The sequence below is a fragment of the Camelus ferus genome, chromosome 2 (genome assembly GCF_009834535.1).
Source record: "Camelus ferus isolate YT-003-E chromosome 2, BCGSAC_Cfer_1.0, whole genome shotgun sequence".
In the NCBI taxonomy this organism is placed as follows: Eukaryota; Metazoa; Chordata; class Mammalia; order Artiodactyla; family Camelidae; genus Camelus; species Camelus ferus.
In genome coordinates, this window is record NC_045697.1 from 51,837,069 (window position 1) to 51,855,643 (window position 18,575).

General features: G+C 36.9%; 1 protein-coding gene across 2 annotated transcripts in view; it reads left to right on the plus strand.

Annotated features, from left to right (window-relative positions):
* The window catches only part of ADAMTS3 (ADAM metallopeptidase with thrombospondin type 1 motif 3), a 241,182-nt gene that overhangs the window by 157,336 nt on the left and 65,271 nt on the right, over positions 1 to 18,575 (plus strand). For both annotated transcript variants that reach the window (XM_032458332.1, XM_006188688.3), the window contains exon 5: positions 17,016 to 17,215. In XM_032458332.1, the coding sequence (XP_032314223.1) occupies positions 17,016 to 17,215 (200 nt within the window). The remainder of the gene's footprint in view (positions 1 to 17,015; positions 17,216 to 18,575) is intronic.

Here is an 18,575-nt window from a genome sequence, read left to right on the forward strand (position 1 = left end):
TGACCTTGTGGTGTGGGTGTGTGGGAAATGCTTCCAAGAAGAGGTTGTGTCAAGTATGAGTAAAATATTTAGCAGAAATACAGGGAAATGGAATTTCAGTGTGAGTGATTTTCCAGCTGTGCTGGAAATGTCTTTTATTTCTCCAGCTGATAACCTGCTCTCCTCATGACTGCACAGCTGTGTGTACCTTTATGCGATTATGAGGTCATATATGGTAGATACTAGCTTCTGAAACAGTTTTGCTCATAGGTGGTAGAAAAAAATATTGCCCTTAGCGTTTTTGCTCCCACAAGTGTGAAATTCCTCAGCCATTATTTACTGAATGCCTCCTTACATGCTAGGCTTTGTATTCTCCAGGGACTGTGAACACAAATAAGAATGAATCAATGGTCAATTCCTCAACAACTTTACAGAACTAGTAGGAGAGCCAAAACGAACAGAACCTTAAAGTACAGTATAGAAAGTGCAAAATAGATGTACTTATAAAGTGCTGTTGTAAATATAAAAAAATCTTCCTGGAGGCGGTTTAGGGTTTATATTCCTTTATTCATTAAATAAGCATTCTTGAGAAGTTGTACATAAGTCTACTTTCTTGTCCGTTTGCTTTGTTTTTAACAGCAGTTATTGATTTTTTCCTAGTTATACTAGCACCCACAATTTATGGAAAAGTAAACCAAACTTAAAAAGGAAATTCTTTTTAGTATATATCCCTCTAATATTGCTTTTTTCTAGGTGTGTGCTGTTGTGTGCATGGTCTGTGGTTTGAATTTGGACTTCTTCATGTTTATTGATTTCTTGTTTTCACTCATGCATCACTGTGGACTTGATGGCTGCTAGGTTCCTTGACTTTTCATGTCCTTGCCAATATTTTATTGTGATGGGCAAACTCTTCTTAGGTAGAATAACAGTTTTTGGAGTATTAGAAGAATAGCCATTATTTTAATGTACTACGTTGCAGATTTTTGGAGAAGTCTGTTTTACACCCCTTAAGTCGTTGTTGAATCTGTAGAGGTTCAAACTGGGTATTCCTCAGAAAAGTAGGATAGCGTGTTAGCTCAAGAGGAGGGACTTCGGAACTGGACTTCCTGAGTTCCAACACCAGCTCTTCTGCTTCATTGTGTGACTCTAGGCAAGTCACTGTTTATCTGTGGCTCACCTTACTAATCGGTAAAATGGAGACAATCATATCAACTATTTTGTAAAGTTACTGTGAGGACGAATTAATTAACATATTAAAGCTCTTTCAGTAATGCCTAGAAAATAGTAAGTATTAATTTTGTTGTTAATGAGATGTATATTAAATAAGAAAAAAAGAGAATCTTAAGAAAAATCTTTTATTACAGTAAATATAGTATATGTTTCATACCAAAGAGAGAAAACAGAGATGTTTATTAGTATTTATATTTAAAGTATATTTTGAAAGAATAGTTCAGTTGGCAAGTTTTTAGTGTAGAATCTTAAATAGAAATATTTAAAATGACAGAAAAAATATCTTAAGTATGCAAGTCTATGTGGTACCAATGAGCAAAATATTTTGTAGTGTCTTTTAATCTGGTTTTTTGTGTGTGTTTGTGTGTGTGTGAATTTCCATACTACAGAAAACCATTGGCATTCATTCTTCTCGTTGGTAACGTATGTTCATTTATGTAAAACTGTACATTTCAACAAATAACATTTAGTGCTCCATCTCGCAAAAAAGATCTCTTTACTTACACGTAGAATGCAAGCAAGCAATGTATTTGTATAAACTGTTTTGCTATGTCACATAGTCAAAAATTTGGAAAACAAAAGTCACTAAAAAGGAATTTTCATTTGACATTTGTTAACTCCTGTGCAATCTCATGAGATCACGATCTTTCAGGTCAAGGGTCTGCATCCCTTTCAGCTTACTGCAACACTGCTTGATTTAAACTTCATCATGATTGCAATATCTGTCACTGCCAGAAAGTAGGAAATTCAAGGGAAAAATATATTTATTGTGTGAAAGGCATTGTTCTAGGATTGTTAACACACATGTGAACTATACAGGGATAAGTAAATCAAATACCATCTAGGCAATCAGAGTGATTCAATAACTATACAGCCTCGCCCTAATGAAAAAAGGATTGGAAAGACTAGGACTGTCACATCCAAAGTCAGTGACCTTGTGAGAGTAAGAAACCACAATTGCCTTTTCAGCATTGGAAACTGGAATAATGATTTGCTCAATCTTTCTGTCCTCATCCCTTAGAATAATTATTCCTACAGTTCTCTTTAATAAAAAAAAAAGTGTGCATTCACTATATATAAATTAATCCTAATGAAATAAACACTTAATCTTTCAGTGTAGTTTACTAATTTTGCCAGCTTCTTAAAAATAAGACTTTATTCCTCTCTGGTCTCTTCAGTCTTTCTCAGATTTTTCCCCTATTTTCTTTTCTCTATTTCCTTTTTGTTTGTTTCTTTTGGAAGGCCTCACACCTCTCTGGTTTTCATTCTTCCTAGGTAAATTCAGTTTATAATCTCTCCCCTATGGTTTGTGTGTGTGTGTGTGTGTGTGTGTGTGTGTGTGTGTGTGTGTTTCTTGTATATATATTTTTTATTGAAGTATAATCAATCAGTTTGCAATGTTGTGTCAGTTTCTGGTGTACAGCACAGTACTTCAGTCATACGTGAACATACATATATTTTGTTTTCATATTCTTTTTCACTGTAAGTTACTACAAAACATTGAATATAGTTCCCTGTGCTATACAGTATGAACTTGTTTATCTATTTTATACAGATTAGTTAGTATCTGCAATCTTGAACTCCCAATTTATCCCTTTCCACTCCTTTCCCCTTAATAACCATGAAGTTTGTTTTCTATGTCTGTGAGTCTGTTTCTGTTCTGTAAATAAATTTGTTTCTCTCTCTCTCTTTTTTTTTTTTTTTTAAGATTCCACATATAAGGGATATCATGTGGTATTTTTCTTTCTCTTTCTGGCTTACTTCACTTAGAATGACAATCTCCAGGTCCATGCATGTTGGTGTAAATGGGATTATTTTATTCTTTTTTATGGCTCAGTAGTATTCCATTGTATAAATATACCAAACTTCTTTATCCAGTTATCTGTCGATGGACATTCAGGTTGTTTCCATGTCTTGGCTATTGGTTTAATAATGCACATTGGCCTTTAAAATTGTTGAACTCAATTAACCCTGAGTTTATATGTTAGCAGACTTATATGACTCCAGTCTAAGTTTGAGGTACCTCTCTTATTAATAAAAAAAATAATATTTTAGATGGTGAAAAATTATTATACATATTATAATTCTTAACCAATACAGAAAGGCATTACTGCAGTTACTTTCCTTCTTGGATTATTTAATACATTAATGTTATTACACTGATATGACTGAGAAAACTGAAATCTTAATAGCAGATAAAAGATTTATAAAGTTTTTGGATTAGAAGAACATGTATAATTTAATGTTTATTGTGTTAGGTTCTATCATCCAAGCTAAGTATGATCACATAGAGAAGAACTATCACATTTTAAAAATAATTAGATCAGCAAAAAATGAATAGTTCATGCTGCAGTATATAAAGCAGTGTATCACAAATATACACCCAAACCACCTGACTCGAGATCTTCTTAAGTGCCTCTTGAAATGCAGATTCTAGGGCCCATTGTAGACTTAGTGCAGTAGAGTGTCTGGGCAGAGACCCTACGAATTAGGTGGTTCATATGCACACAAGCATGCTGTAGAGCAACCATGTTTCTTTTTTTTCTTGAAGTTTAGCTAGAATGACAGCTGGTTTTATTTAAAGACCTATAAAGTATACTAACGGAGTATCCAACATACATAAATACCAGAGTAGTTTATATCATGTCAAGGGTATGGAGGGGAGGCCTTTTGAAGAATGATCTCATAGGCATTCTTTGGCAGAAACCTGGCAAATGTCCTGCGTCCTCTAGCTAGGCTTACATTAACCTGACATTCCACCCCCTAGGGAGTACATTTTGTGACTTGATTTAAAGTGTTTTTGTTATCAGGTCACTTTTTCGGGAGGAGAGAAGGCAGTCTTTGTGGGGGGCCTTTTGCCACTCTTGTGTAAATTATTTTGCATCAATTTAGATTTCTATATTACATCCTTCAGAGATTTTTATCAAGTTCTCCAAAGTTCCATATTTCCCTACCCATGTGTCAAAAAAAAAAGCATTGGCATATGAGAGAGTAGATTTATATTTAAATCTCTTTGTGAGGTTTCTTTTGTAATTTTTCTTGGTCTATAGCATATACACAGTAAAGTTCACAAATCTTAAGTTTTCAGCTCAATCAGTTTTTACAAATGTAATCATCATGCATATCAAATTATAGAATAATTTCCAGCATCCCAAAAGCTTCCCTTATACCATTTCCTAGTTAGTAACCCACCAAAGGTAATCACCATGTGAATTCTATCAACATAGTATTGTTTTAAGTTTCCATGAAATTAGTATATGTGATATAAATTAAATCATGCAGCATTTGTTTTTTGTCTGGTTTCTTTAACCTAACACTATATCTATGAGATTAGTCCATGTTCCTGTGTGCAGGAGCAATTTGGTATTTTTTATTGCTTTATATTGTTCTTTTGTACAACTTAGCATGGCATTCATCCTGTCTATTTTCCAGTTTTAGCTATTAAAAATAGCTATGAATATCCTTGTTTGTGTACTATGATGGATGTACATGTGTGCTCATTTCCGCTTAGTGTTTACTTAGGAGTAGAATTGCTGTGTCATGAGTGTGCGTATACTAAGCTCTAGTAGATAATGCTAGGTGGTTTACAAAGTAGTGCGCCACTGCACATTCCCACCTGCAGTGGAGGAGAGCTCCAGCTGATCCAGATCCTGCCCAGTGGTTGGTAGTATCAAGTTTTATTTTCCATTTTAGCCATGGTAGTAAGTATGTTTCATCTGGCTTTAATTTGTCTTTCCTAATGTCTAACAATGTTGAGAACACTTATATGTACCTATAGGATATAGACTGTTATTTTTGCGAAGTGTATGTTTAAGGACACTTCTAAAAATTGGATATCTGTCTTGTTCTTATTGTTTTGCAGGTGTACTTACGTATCCTGGGTATGACTGCTTTGTCAGATATGTTTTGTAAATATTTTCCCCAACTCTGTGGCTCAGTGTCTCTAAGTATTAATGTTTATAGATTCACTGTAGAGGTCTAGCACATCTTTGTTAGTTTTTTTCTCCTGAGAATTTGATCTTTAATATCTTTTAAAAAGGATTTTTTTCCTTGTTTGTTGATAAAGTTCATTTTTTTATTTGCTATTAATGAATACGAGTACTTACTCTCTACATCTTTGTTAACATTACAAGTTAACAAATTTACTTTTTTTATACTAAAATAAAGAAAATGGTCTGACACTAATTTTAATATCCATTTTTCTTAAATAAATGAAGTTGAGGATTTGTTCATCAAAAAAAATTCAAGTGATTTTTCTATATAGGTTTCTGTATTCAGTGACTTGCTTAATTCACTTGTTAATCCTATAGATTCTTTCGGATTTCTATACAAACAATTGTGTCATCTGGAAATAATGACATGTTTATTTCTCCCTTATAAATTATGATTCTTTTTTAAATTTTACTTTCTTGCTTTATTGAGTTTGTTTGTTTGCTGTTTTTGAGACTCTGTGCATGTCTGCAAATGACTGAGAAAGCACTGTAAATACTGACTTGAGTATTACAAATAAACTTTAGTGAGTAAGCAAATTCACAAATACAAAATCTGCAAATATGGAGAAATGACTGTATTTTATATATGTGTGTATATACATATACATGAACTGTAATATAATTTCATATAATGTTATGGTGTGTTTCTTTGCATATATTAGGATGAGATATAATTTATTTAATTATACTTCTACTCTCAGATGTATAACTTGTTTCTAGTTTTTCTTTGATATTACCACTTCTAATACTATTAGAAACTTCACTAACAATTAGCTATTATGTTTTCCTTTTCCATTCTCCCTCTTTTTGCACACTGATACATCATAATTCATTTAAATCCCCATTTTCTTTAAATGCAAGCCATTTACGTACCAATATGTTGACTCATTTTTTTTGTTGTTTGACATTTATTGATCTCTTAATGTGTTTCAGGCTCATTAGACTACTTTTTAGCACATTTCCCATTTTAAAAAATGGATACAATCATCCTTAGATTTTTTTTACTCACAAAAGTATTCTGTATTCAAAAAAAAAATTATGTCCCTCTGTTTCCATTACCATGGAGACAATATAACGAAGAGTTCCAGAGCAAATAGGATAAAGTTGCACCTAACTCTGACGCATCATATGCTTATGTGACCACAACAGTGTTAGAACAAATAATATGTAGTACATACCTACCGTTCAGCCTTGTTGTTATATGGAGTTATGTGCTATGGTGAGTTTTATTCTCTGTGATCATTCTTTGTTTTTTACCAAGAACTTATTCTAATGACCATCAAACAAGAGGGTAAACATAGCACGTGAATTTACCTTTGAATGCTTTTTTTTCTTTTTTGGAGTTTTGTCTTTGCAAATGTTAGTGGAATAGTCCTCTGGGACTGCTAAATGTATTGATTAGAGTCAGATGAGATGATCCTTAAACAGGGAAGACTTTGATTAATTCCTTTAAGGATCTTTTGAAATATTCTTTTATTCAGATGGACAACATTCTAGGCTGATGAAATAAGAAAAGTGGCAATAATGAGTAGACTATGTAATGACAAATAATTAGGTTAACTCTTCTAGAGAAAAAATAAAACTGCACTACAAAAACAGATAAGTGATTTAGGCAGTGAAATGTTTGGCCAATGACAAAAAGTTTAGATGTAATAAGGAAAGGAAATTTGTACTAACAAATGCTTTTTGGAGTAACATTTAAAGAAGATAGTTTCAGTGGCCAAACATAGGATGGGTATAGACAGAAAACAAGGAAAGAGAATATACAGTCCAGTATAGACAGCCTGGATGCAGAAAGCACAGATAGAATGGCAAATCTTAAGAATTTAGGGTAGCAAGAATTATCAGAAATTAGCAATGGCCTGATGAGACAAGCGAAGTGAAAATGACTTCAGGGTTCTGATTGCCTGAAAAGGAAGTTCAAGAAGATTGTTGAAGGATGTATTATATGGAGACAAGTTAATGCTTTGAGAATAATAATGAGAAGACATTGGAACAGTGATGTAGAAATGTCCTGTAATTCAGGATATGTAGCTAAGGATTAAAAATGTATAAAAATTCTATCACTGAATGATTTGTCCAAGGGATCATGTGTAAGAAGCAAAGGGCCTTGGGTGATTCTCAGGCAACTGGGGATGAGCACAGGATCCAGCCAAGAACCACCTAAAGGGACATGGAAAACTAGAAGTAGGGAGGAAAACTGTGTCAGGTCAGAGGACTGCATCAGGGAAGAGTACGTGTGACGATTCACTCAGTTGAAGAAAGCGAAATGGACTAGAAACAGAGACGTGGTTAGAGAAGTCCTGATTTGGCTCAGGTCAGCTTCTGTAAGGAAGCAGCTGTAGTGACTGTAGCCCGTGTGGTGAATGGAAAGGGGTCAGGATGGGCAACTAGAGGTTGGGGAGTGAATGTTATTTTTCATTTTCAAACCACACAAAGATAAAATGTACTTCCAGGAATGTTTTGTCTAAACAAATGCTTGCACTAGGTCAAGGGGTTTATAAATATTACCTAAGAGCACCTGGCACATAATAGGTGCTCAGTAGATGTTTGTTAAATGCCCGTGTCCTCTCTCACCCCTGTCTTGTACACACCCTATGGCTTTTGGTGCATTTTCCAAATACTAAAAATTTATTAATCATGATACGAGTGAAACAGTTCTATGGAAATGAAAGCTACACGCCAGATTGGAAATAGTTCCTGAGGGACACAGGAGAGAAAAATAGAAGCATTAGGCAAACTCCATAAAAGAGTAGAATCACAGGAGAAAAATTCTCGAGGTAGGAGGGCCCCTGCTGGTCACATAATAGCCCAGCCCTCTTATGACATGGCTGTGGATTGCAGGCCCAGCTTTGTTAAATAGCTTACCATATATGTGTCAAGGTTCAGTTCCAGGAAATTGAAGCCACACTCGCTATTTTAAGCATGAAAGGATTTAATATAAAGAATTAAGTGCACATTAAATTGCTGGAAGGACTGGAGGAGTGGCCATGAGACTTGGGCTCCAGGACCAGTTCCCAGAATGAGGCAGCTGATTGGTCCACCCAGGCAGCTGCTGTTGCTGCACAGGTCAGGGAGGGGACGAGTGAGCGAGCTGCCCCTGGACCTGCTGACTCCATCACTTGCCACAGAAAATGCTCTCTGAGGATAACAAACTGGCACTCTGCTGCTGTACTTTCCTCTCAGCATCCACACAGCTGACAACCGGACCTCGAATGTTATGATGGAAAACCCCCAGTGCCTCCCCAGCCACGTTTGCCACTTCTGAGTTCACATCTCACATGAGTGCATCCAGTTGGCTGAACCAAATGCTCACCTGGGAGGCTGGCTGCAGGCACACTGGGGCTCGCCATTCCCTCTCCTGTAGGAGTACGCAACGCAAGGAGGTTGAAATGGATGTGGACTGCCAAATCACTGTATTCACTCCCCTGCTGCCACACCTGGGAAAGCACATCACTGCCGCAAGAACTTGGAAGGCCTGTTATCCCTGAACACAGGTGCACAAAAGCGAATTATGTAATTCAGCCCTGCTTCTAGAAATCCCCTTCTGCTACCGAAAGGCCTCTAAGTAGGGTGACCACTTGATTTGTTCAAACTGGGCCGCATCCGAGAGTGGAGAGAAAACGTTACTAGTATTGATGTCAGGATAACAGGCATGGTGCAGAACTGCCCCAAGAAAACCGGCCCTGAGCCTGTGTAAGAAGTATTCTTCCTGATCTTGCTTCACCTTCCCTTAGTGATCACATCTGCCAACACAATCTTCACCTGATTTTTGCTCCCTCCACTTTAGAGTTCTGTTCCCCCAGTATTTCAGCGCTGTTCAGGTCATCTGCACACGCTGTGTCCTTGCCTGGAAATGGCCCTCCCTGTTTCTCCACGTGTCTAACTTCTGTGCATCTTTCAACATCCAGTGCAGCCGTCACCTCCTCTGTTGAAATGTTCTCAGGTTCTTCCAGGTAAAGTTGCTTCTTCTTCAGTTACATCCTTGCCTTGCATGACAGTATGTGTTTATTATATTTCTTTCTCTCCTATTAAGCTGTAACTTCCTCCATGACAGGAACTGGGCTTCTTTGCCCTTTATTCCTAGAGGCTAGATCAGATTCTATACTGGAAAAGTGCTCAAGAAATGTGTGGAAATAGATGGATGGAAGGAGTTAAGGAAGAGAGGAAAGAAATCAAGTAACAAGAGAATGAGGGGAACAAGGAATAGAAGGAAAAAGAGAGGAAAGGAAGGAACAGGGGGCCAGGAGGTAAGGAGGTAATGAGCCTTTTCCAGTAATTCTAACATTTGTATTCATGAGGATTCTTCTTATATTACCCGTCTGTTAGACCTTCAAAACGACTGAGTGAGTTGAGATTAAATCAAGGCACACTCATTTAAAAACAGACTTGCTGCCTGCAGTCTGGATTTCCCATCTGATATTTGAAGACAGATCAGCACTTACTGACTTTGATGACAGTGAGTGGTTAATGGTTTCACTCCATCTGTGTTAATCTATCAAATATGTCATCCCTCAATTTGAGTGGAACACATAAATGTTTAGATTTCTTGCACTCAAACTGCAAAAAGATCTTTCAAATCTAGAAAGATGAATTTAGATACAATCAGACCCAGTGCATCAATGAATCATCCTTGTTTCCCTTTCTGTCACTTTTCACAAGACAATTCCTTTTCTGAGTGGGTAGTTTCATCCTGCTTGTTGTGGCCCTTGCTGCTGATTTGAAGGGATGACCCACAGTGAACCTATTTCTAGAATTTATTTCTTGCCTTCACTTCTGAAACATGACTTCCTGAAGTCCACCCCCAATTTTCTATCATCTAAATATGATTTATGAAAACCTAGTTTGTAATTCTCTAAAAAATTCAGTGCAAAACATTTTCAGCAAATATTTCAAACATCATGTTCTTTGGACTGTAAGGGGATACCTATGTTTGCTAAGGTTTTAATTTTTTGAACTCGCTCCATGTTTGTTTTAAGTAACAAGCAGCTTATTTTAGGGGCTACTCTTGGAAGACAGTTTCTTTCTGCAAACACATTTATAGTGAGTGCCTCTTGGCTCAGCCAGCTTTTAATGAACAAAGAAATTCACATTGTTTTATGAGAAAGGTGAATAGAATTTTTTTGAGATTTACTGAATACTGCTCAGCCTTAAGTTTCTCTCCCTTCAGAAGATACTATGTGTTACAAGGACACATTCAAGGAGATTTAATATCTCATAAAAGTATGATTTTTGTACTAAAAGAGTGTTGTCAGGGTTTTTACACTGAACATTTCACTGCTACTTAACTTCTATAAATCCGAGTAAATGCATATAGAAAATCACTTAAGGAAGGCTGAAAGCCTATAGAAAATTCTAAGTCATGTTATATAGAGTAACATACCTATAAATCCAAGTTTCTAAACCACCTTATGATATTAGCAAAACCAAATTAAGTGAACTTCTGCTCTCGGCCAAGATGGAATAACAGAAACTGGATTAACCCTCCTACTTCAAACAGCCAGAAATAGGCAGGATATATGAAACAGTACTTTACAAGACATTGGATATCGGCAGAGAAAGACCATGATCCCTAAGAGATGAGAAGCAAGTGAAGTGAGCCTCAGCACTTCCCCAGTTCACTGCCTGAAGGGTTTCTAATCCAATCTCAGGGAAGGGGAACCCAGGCTGAACCTGACAGAGTTGAGAGGCCAGAGCTGAGAGTCAGGGAGATGAAGGTGGCCAGCATTCACAGGACTGAGTCTGGGAGAAGGGAGAGCTACACAGAGGTAAAACTCTGATATCTGAAGAGGTTCCCCTCTAGTATTTGTTGCCAAAACGTGGCCTCCATAGCCCGCTTACCAAACTGATACTTGAAGACGGAGTTTTGGATGAAGTAGAAATGGCAACTTTTATTTCATTGCCAGGGAAAGGAGGTCACAGTGGGCTAATGCCTCTAAGACTGTGAGCCTGCTGGGGGAGAAGGCAGGGGGTTTATAGTAAAAGTTCAGGAGTTCAAGGGGCAGAACTAGTTTCCATAGAGATCTCATACCAGGTAAAAATTGTTGCAAAATTGTTCTTGTTTTTGCAGATACAGTGGTCCCTTTCCTTCTGCTGGGTATGAAGTTCACCTCTAGCTTTGGGACTGTCTTAATATTCTTGTACCTAGAGCAAAGGATGCATAGGAAGGAGCCCCATGGGGGAAAAAGAAATGAAGTTTCAGGGATGGTTAAATTCAGAGTCTCCAAGTCATCACTGTAACATAATTATTCTCTCCATTAGTAATCTTCACTTTCCCCTTCTTACATTAAACCTAGACCAACAACTCTCCCATATTCACCCAAGCACCTTCAGTGTTAAATTCTGCCAGTTTCAAGCTTGTAGAGAGAATCTCTTTCCTAGTAGCTCCAAATAAAACAGTCCTAGGTAACAGTTTCATTGGCATGATTTAGGCCATCTGCCCATCCAATGACTGGAGAGTCATGGAAATGGAATATCCTACTTGGCCATGCCGGGATCAATGCCCATGGCTGGAACTGAATGTAGAGGGTGGAGTGGGGAAGTGAGACTGGGAGGGCTGCAGATCCGTGTAACTATATGAACTGCCTGGAGAAAGAGCTCCCCCACACTTAGAGTTGCCAGATTCCACAAATAAATATACAAGATTCTCATTTAAATTTGGATTTCAGCTAAACATGGAAGTTTTTAGTGCTAGGTGTGTCCCATGATAATATTTGAGACAGATTTACACTAAAAAAAAAATTGTTATTTATCTGATATTTGAATTTAACAGAGAATACTGCATTCTGTCTGACAGCCCTTCCCACACCCAAACATTTCAGTGACTTACTCAAGAGACGGTTGGAATGGGGCTGAGCAAGCAACAGTGACAAGAGTCCACTACTATAGGAATGAAGTACTGTGCCTTTCAAAAGACATTACCAAGCCAAAAGAATGTGGAAGGGATCTGTAGGCAAGGAGACTACAGTAAGAGAAATGAAACATAAAATGCACGAATGCAAACTAAATAGAATAAAAGAGACCAGTGGGAGACTGTTACTAGGAAATGTGGGAAGAGGAGGACTTGGAAAGGAGGATTCAACAATGTGAGTTGACTCTGTAACTTCCATTTCCCCCTCCTCTTTTATTTCAAGCCCCCCTTTATCATTTTAAATAGGATCTCAGTACTACTCAAGAACCCACACTTTTCCTAACCATGTGCTCCAGAGGAGGCCGTCCTCAGTAACAGGTTAATTTTCGGTTAGAATAAGATATATGGGAGTTCTGTTCTTTGAATGATTTTTACATGGCCTTGTGATTCAATTCTGGCCACTGAAACATGTAGTTAAATGTACCAGAGGGCTTCCAAGAAAGCTTTTCGCCTACTTTTAAGAAAGACATGCATGAAAACACGATTTGTCAAACCTGGCTGTGATGCTGGCATTGGTGCAGCCATTCTGAAAGAATCAAAGAAGCTAATCTCAAGATAAAGCCTGTATACCAAGAATGGCAGGATATGAAAAAATGAAAGAACTATGTACTTGATGATCTATTAATGAACTGATTAACCCAGGAATCACCCTACCTCTAGACCTCTCATAACATAAACTAATATGTTTTGTGATTGCTTAAAACACTTTAAATAAAGCTTTATTTATTTGCAGCTATAAACATTCTAACTGGCATGTAGGAAATTATTATTAAAAGTCAGGATTTTCTATGTACATGAACATTGAGGTGGCTGTTCTATTTTGTTTGTTTGCTAATGATCACAAACTCAAAGCATGAAAACTTTTTTTTTTGACTTGGAATGTAAGACATTTTCCATTTTAAAAAATGCCATATGCTTACCCCTTAAAGTAGTCAGTGAAAACAAAAGCAAACGTGTATTTTAGAATTAGAATTTTAGAATTAGAATTAGTACTTTAGAATTAGTATTTTAGAATTTTTCCTTTCAGCAAAAAGGAATCACGGAAACTAATATTCATTCAATGGTAATGTCTTTTTTTTAAAAAAAGCAACAGTTACTTAATGAAACTTCAGAATTGACATCATAAATTGGCCTGAATAGAGTTCTTTGAAGTATCATTATGGAATTTCCCAGTTAGTGAAGGATTCAGCTGCTTTTTCACAGAAACATTTTATATCTTGGTAGAATGATGCCCCCATATGTGTGGAGATGCTGCTACTGTATCTTTTTTGGAGCTATAACAATATAACTTTATTTAAATTATATCAATGCCAACAGAGTGTCATCAGAGTTTGCAACACCCAACACAAAATGTCACTGCTTTCATTCCTTGAACTTGCCTATTGCCTTCTCTGTGATTCTTCAGCCATTTAAGCAGAAAATGATCTGATAGGGTGTCTTTGGACATGATTTGCATGATAATCAACTTCAGTTTTTCCTATTCCTATACTTATGGGGGCGCAGGTAGAATCAGGCACAGAGGTATCTAAAATTTCGTCAAAGTGTGTGTGTTTGCTTTTAAACTTTGAAGCTTTATAAAGGTGTACACTATTAGTAAAAGGTATATTCTAATACCCTGACTAGATCTGCTTAAAGTAGAGATTGCAGAAATGATTTAAGCTTATGCAATTGTCTGTGACTACATGATACAAATTCAGCTTCAATCTGAATATAAATCTGGCACAGCTGTGTGGTTCCTAGAGTTAACCCCTAAGGAGTTCTTAACCTTCTCAGGGTCTACCACGTGTGGGCACTCAGTGAATATGCACTGAGTGAAGATCAGGGACATCTATAAGCTAACTCCAATTTGATATTAGGTTTTTAATCTACTAAGCAAGTTTGTCTCATTGGATTTAATCATAATTTTAACTAAAAGTAAACATCCTAGATTCTTCTCTGCTTTATCTACTTTTGTGTATGTCTGTGTCTTTTTATTGGAGTATAGTCTGTTTACAATGTGTCAGCTTCTGGTGTACATCAGGAAAGAGAAAGAAAAATACCATATGATATCACTTATATATGGAATCTAAAAAAAAAAAAGACACAAATGAACTTATTTACAAAATGGACAGAAACTCACAGACATAGAAAACAAACTTATGGTTACTAGGGGAAGAAGAGGGTGGGAAGGGATAAATGGAGAGCTCAAGATCTGCTTTATCTACTTTGTGCTTTGTATGAGCTATCTTTACCCTCAGGCTTTCTGAAGTTGTCAACAATTCAGATTTTCCTTTACTAATTCCAGATTTTTTCTCACCTCTGTATTAAAAGAACTATAACCATTTGATTTGTGATACATAAGGTAAGATGTAGGAAGATTTAAAAGGTATAGAAAGCTTATCTTAATGGGAAATTACCATCATCATCATCATAGCAGCAGTAAATGCTGTTTGTTGAGTGCTTATATCTAAGAGCTGAATATAGTGTTTTTACTAACATTCATATCATCACAGCAACTCTGCAAAGTAGGTATTCTTATCCCAATTTGCAGAAGAGAAAACTGAGGCTCAGAGAGATAGGCATCTTAAGTAAAATCACACTGCCAGGATGTGACACTGCCAGGATTTGAAGCCAGGCATGTCTAATTACAAAGCTCGTGATTGTTACGTTGTAAAGTAGGCACACTGGGAAAAGTTATGAATGAAGATACTTCATAGCCTCAGAACTATTTGTAATTAATAGGTCTGTGTATAAATAAAATGTGCCAGGAGTTATTCCACTGTGTTTCTTTGAAATGCTTGACATTGCCCACTTGATAAATCATAGGCAAGAACCTTGTACAGCACAGGAGGAAACAGGGACAGAAGTCTTCTTGATTGAATAAAAGCAGTGATTGAAAGAAAAAAGCTTCCTTCTTCCCTCTCAGGTTCCTCATGCAGTGGAAAAAGAGATTCTCTTCTCTTACCAGAAAACCACGTATTTCAGGAGGGATGCGAAGGCCAAACCAAAGGTGTTTTAGAGCAAAATGAACTGTCCTTCTGAAATACGTATTCAGCCTTCTTCATTCATGCATCAGACTTAATGACATGATGACATTGCTAGTATGTTTCCATTGGACACTGTTGCTGACAGTTCTGCCCAAAAGAGCCATTTTTAGAACTGGGAGCTTGTGTATGAATTTCCTATTTGCACGCTAGCTATCATGACCTTTCACATTCTCAAGTGTGTGAAGAGACTTGAGGATGAATAGTAAAGTTGTTTGCAGGTGTAGTCGCTTGCCCTTGATGTGGGTTTACAGCTCTTAAAAACAACTTTTGAGGAAAGCTTTCTGTTTGATGTGGATAGTGGGAAAGGTTATTGACATGCTGTGGAGCCAATGTCATTCCCTGATGAGGAGAAAAGTCTCAGTTAATGATCTAGCGTTTGGCCTTCCATCAGAGTGAATTACAGTATAGCTTTCAAGCCTGAGTAGTCACATTCAGAGCTTGTGCCCATGTTCGAAGGGGAGGGTGCTGGTGTTTCCATATATTTTTAAAAGTGGCAAGGGTGTGAGTGAGATCTGTACTTCCACTACTCCTGATCCTATGTGGCTCGGGCTTGGTCATCCATCTTCTTGGCCCAGAGACACCACTTTTCCCCCTCAACTCTACTATAACCACAAAGGTGGAGAGGAAAATGCCCATTCATTAATGTCAGACACTGATTCAAATGGCTTACAGGCCCCAGCACAACGTTAAATAAGCCTCCATATAAAGCATGAGTCAGAATTGGTCCTGGCAGACTTGTTTTTAGATATGTGGTTGTTTTAGACATCAAGGCAGTTTGCAAAAATATTTTCCAGGTTTTATATAATTTGAAATGGAAATGAGTATTCTTTCAGTTCTATACCCGCAGCTTTGAATAGTGTCTTTTGTTTTAGTATCCAAATGATACATTTCACTTTTCAATTCACCAAAACATTTTCTTCACTAAAATGATGGTAACCTGAAGGCAGATAATCTAGAAAATTAGAACCCGAGACTGCCTCTCACTCTTTCTCTACGTAGATAGAGGATATAAAGATATATATATATGTGGATGTCTGTTTCTCTCTCTGTGTAAATATGTGTATGTTTTTCTCTTTGGAAAGTTGAAAAAATTAAATTCCTTCCATGACATAAAATAGTTTATACTTCTACTTTTCTGCAGATACATGTGATTTTCAGACTGATTTCTTACTTTGGTATCTCACGAATTCAGATATATAGCTATCGAAATGACCTGCTCTCCAGACAATGGCCAGTGCAAATGTGAAGACCTACAGTGTCCCCACATCAGCATTCACAAGAAGATCAGATTCATAAGAAATAAAGTAATATATGGTGACCGATAATCATATTACTGAATGCTATTGTGTTGCCATGCTCTACTCTGATTTTTAAGTTAAGGCTATTGGAAAAAGAAGCAACTTAAATTTATGTGATACAAATTCTACACTCCATGATTAAAGTAACTTAAATTAACCACTGTAAACTTACCAACCTGTGATTTTTAACCTTATAGGCTCCATGTGTTAGCCTGCACATGCTCTGTACTCCCACTTTCTTTGTTCTGCACAGAGGATGCAGCTGGAGGAAGACTAAACTAGTTTTATCCTCCTGGAATAGTCTGGCGTGGTGGCACTGCTCTCTGTGCAGTAATGTTATTTTACTCTCAACGTTGCTGCCCTGTGTTGAATTTATAGGCAGTCTGTCTAATCACATGTATGTGCACATTATTGAAGGAATAAACTGAGAAACAGCATCTCAGTGACTATGGACGATAATTTAGGCCCCCTCAAAAGATCTGTTTTTGTAAGAAGCCCCAAAAGATCTGTTTTTGTAAGAAGTTATTAGAAGGACCATTGGGGAAACTGAAATGCCTGGGTTCCTTTTGTTTCTCAATAGAGTCGGATCTGGAAGGCCTTGATGGTCTAGGTACTGTTTACGGCAGTGTTGACCAGCAGCTGAACGAAACCATGAGGCGCCGCAGACACGCAGGAGAAAACGATTACAACATTGAGGTGCTGCTGGGAGTGGATGACTCTGTGGTCCGTTTCCATGGCAAAGATCACGTCCAAAACTACCTCCTCACCCTGATGAACATTGTGAGTAGTGACTCCTTTTCGAGGCTTTTCAATCTTTTAATTCGTATCTCCTGTTTTGCTCAGAGCTCTTGGAAGCCTCAGTGAGGGCTTCCATGATTGTGCCCCACATCCAAAATATGTTCATGACTGCATGCAGTTCACATAGTGATCTACATATTTAACAAGCAAGGTGCAAAAATAAAGGAAGCATGAAGTCAAATTTTCTTTTGAGTGATCAACTAGTTTTCGCTTGTTATCGAAGGGAAATTCTAAATTTAAAAATTTATACTGAGGTGGAGCTATAACGTGAATTACAATTTTCATTTGGTTTGGGGGATAATCAAAACTCTCAAGACTTTGTCACCTGACTGGATGTGGACAATGAAGGATGAGGTAGTTCTTTCCAGCATCATTTTGCATCCCAGGGTGACAAGGAATTATTGAGGCCTGATAACTCTGTGTGGATGCTTGTTGCTAAGCTTTTGAATAGAGTGACATTTTTCAACATTATACAATTAACGGTAATATATGTGCAAAGCACAGCCAACTCCTGGCCCAGTGCTGCAGTGCAGTTATAAAGGACTCTTTAAATTTGTTCTTTATTTCTTCTCTATGAGCCTTAATCTTATCCAGAAGAAATTTAGTCAATATCCTCCAAGTGGTGTTCTTTTTTCTCTTGTGAACTGGCAGAGGGCAATTGAGGAGAAATAATAAATCATCTACTTCTAAAAGGTAATTGAGATAGTACTGCATTCTATTTTACATATTTTATCTCCTAGAATTACAAAATACATATTATATTGATCTAGCAAGTATATTACCTAAGCCTATTCTCTCTCTTTCGGACTTTGACTTTTTAACGGAATTTCTTTGGGTATCTTACCTTCTTTTTTTCTATACTTAAGATTAAATTTTGAACAATTATACTGGAGAAGAAAAATTATTAATTTTATTAATCATGATTTTATTTATTCTAATATTTAAGCTAATATGTTAAATATATATTTTGTTCATTGAGGTGCCAGCATATAAAATTCTACGTATACCATGTTTCAGTGAAATGAAAGATGAGTATAGAAACTCAGACATATTTTTGTTTGTTCATTGGCACTAATTCCTGTTATGAGGACCAGTTCTCACCCAGAAAACAAATCCCTGTAGAGATGTTATTTGCACTTGCCTCATTCGTTGTCCCTCTGGGCTGCTTTCTCCTACTACTAAGGAGTCAGTCCATCAGTTCAGACTTATCCGGTGCCTAACTGGTGCTCAGAACTACAGAAGGCTCTTGGAGTAACACAGCAGGGATTTGATATGGTTCTTGTCCTCGCAGTACTTACAATTTAGTCAAGAACAAAAAAAAGAGGTAAAAAAATGCAAAAGT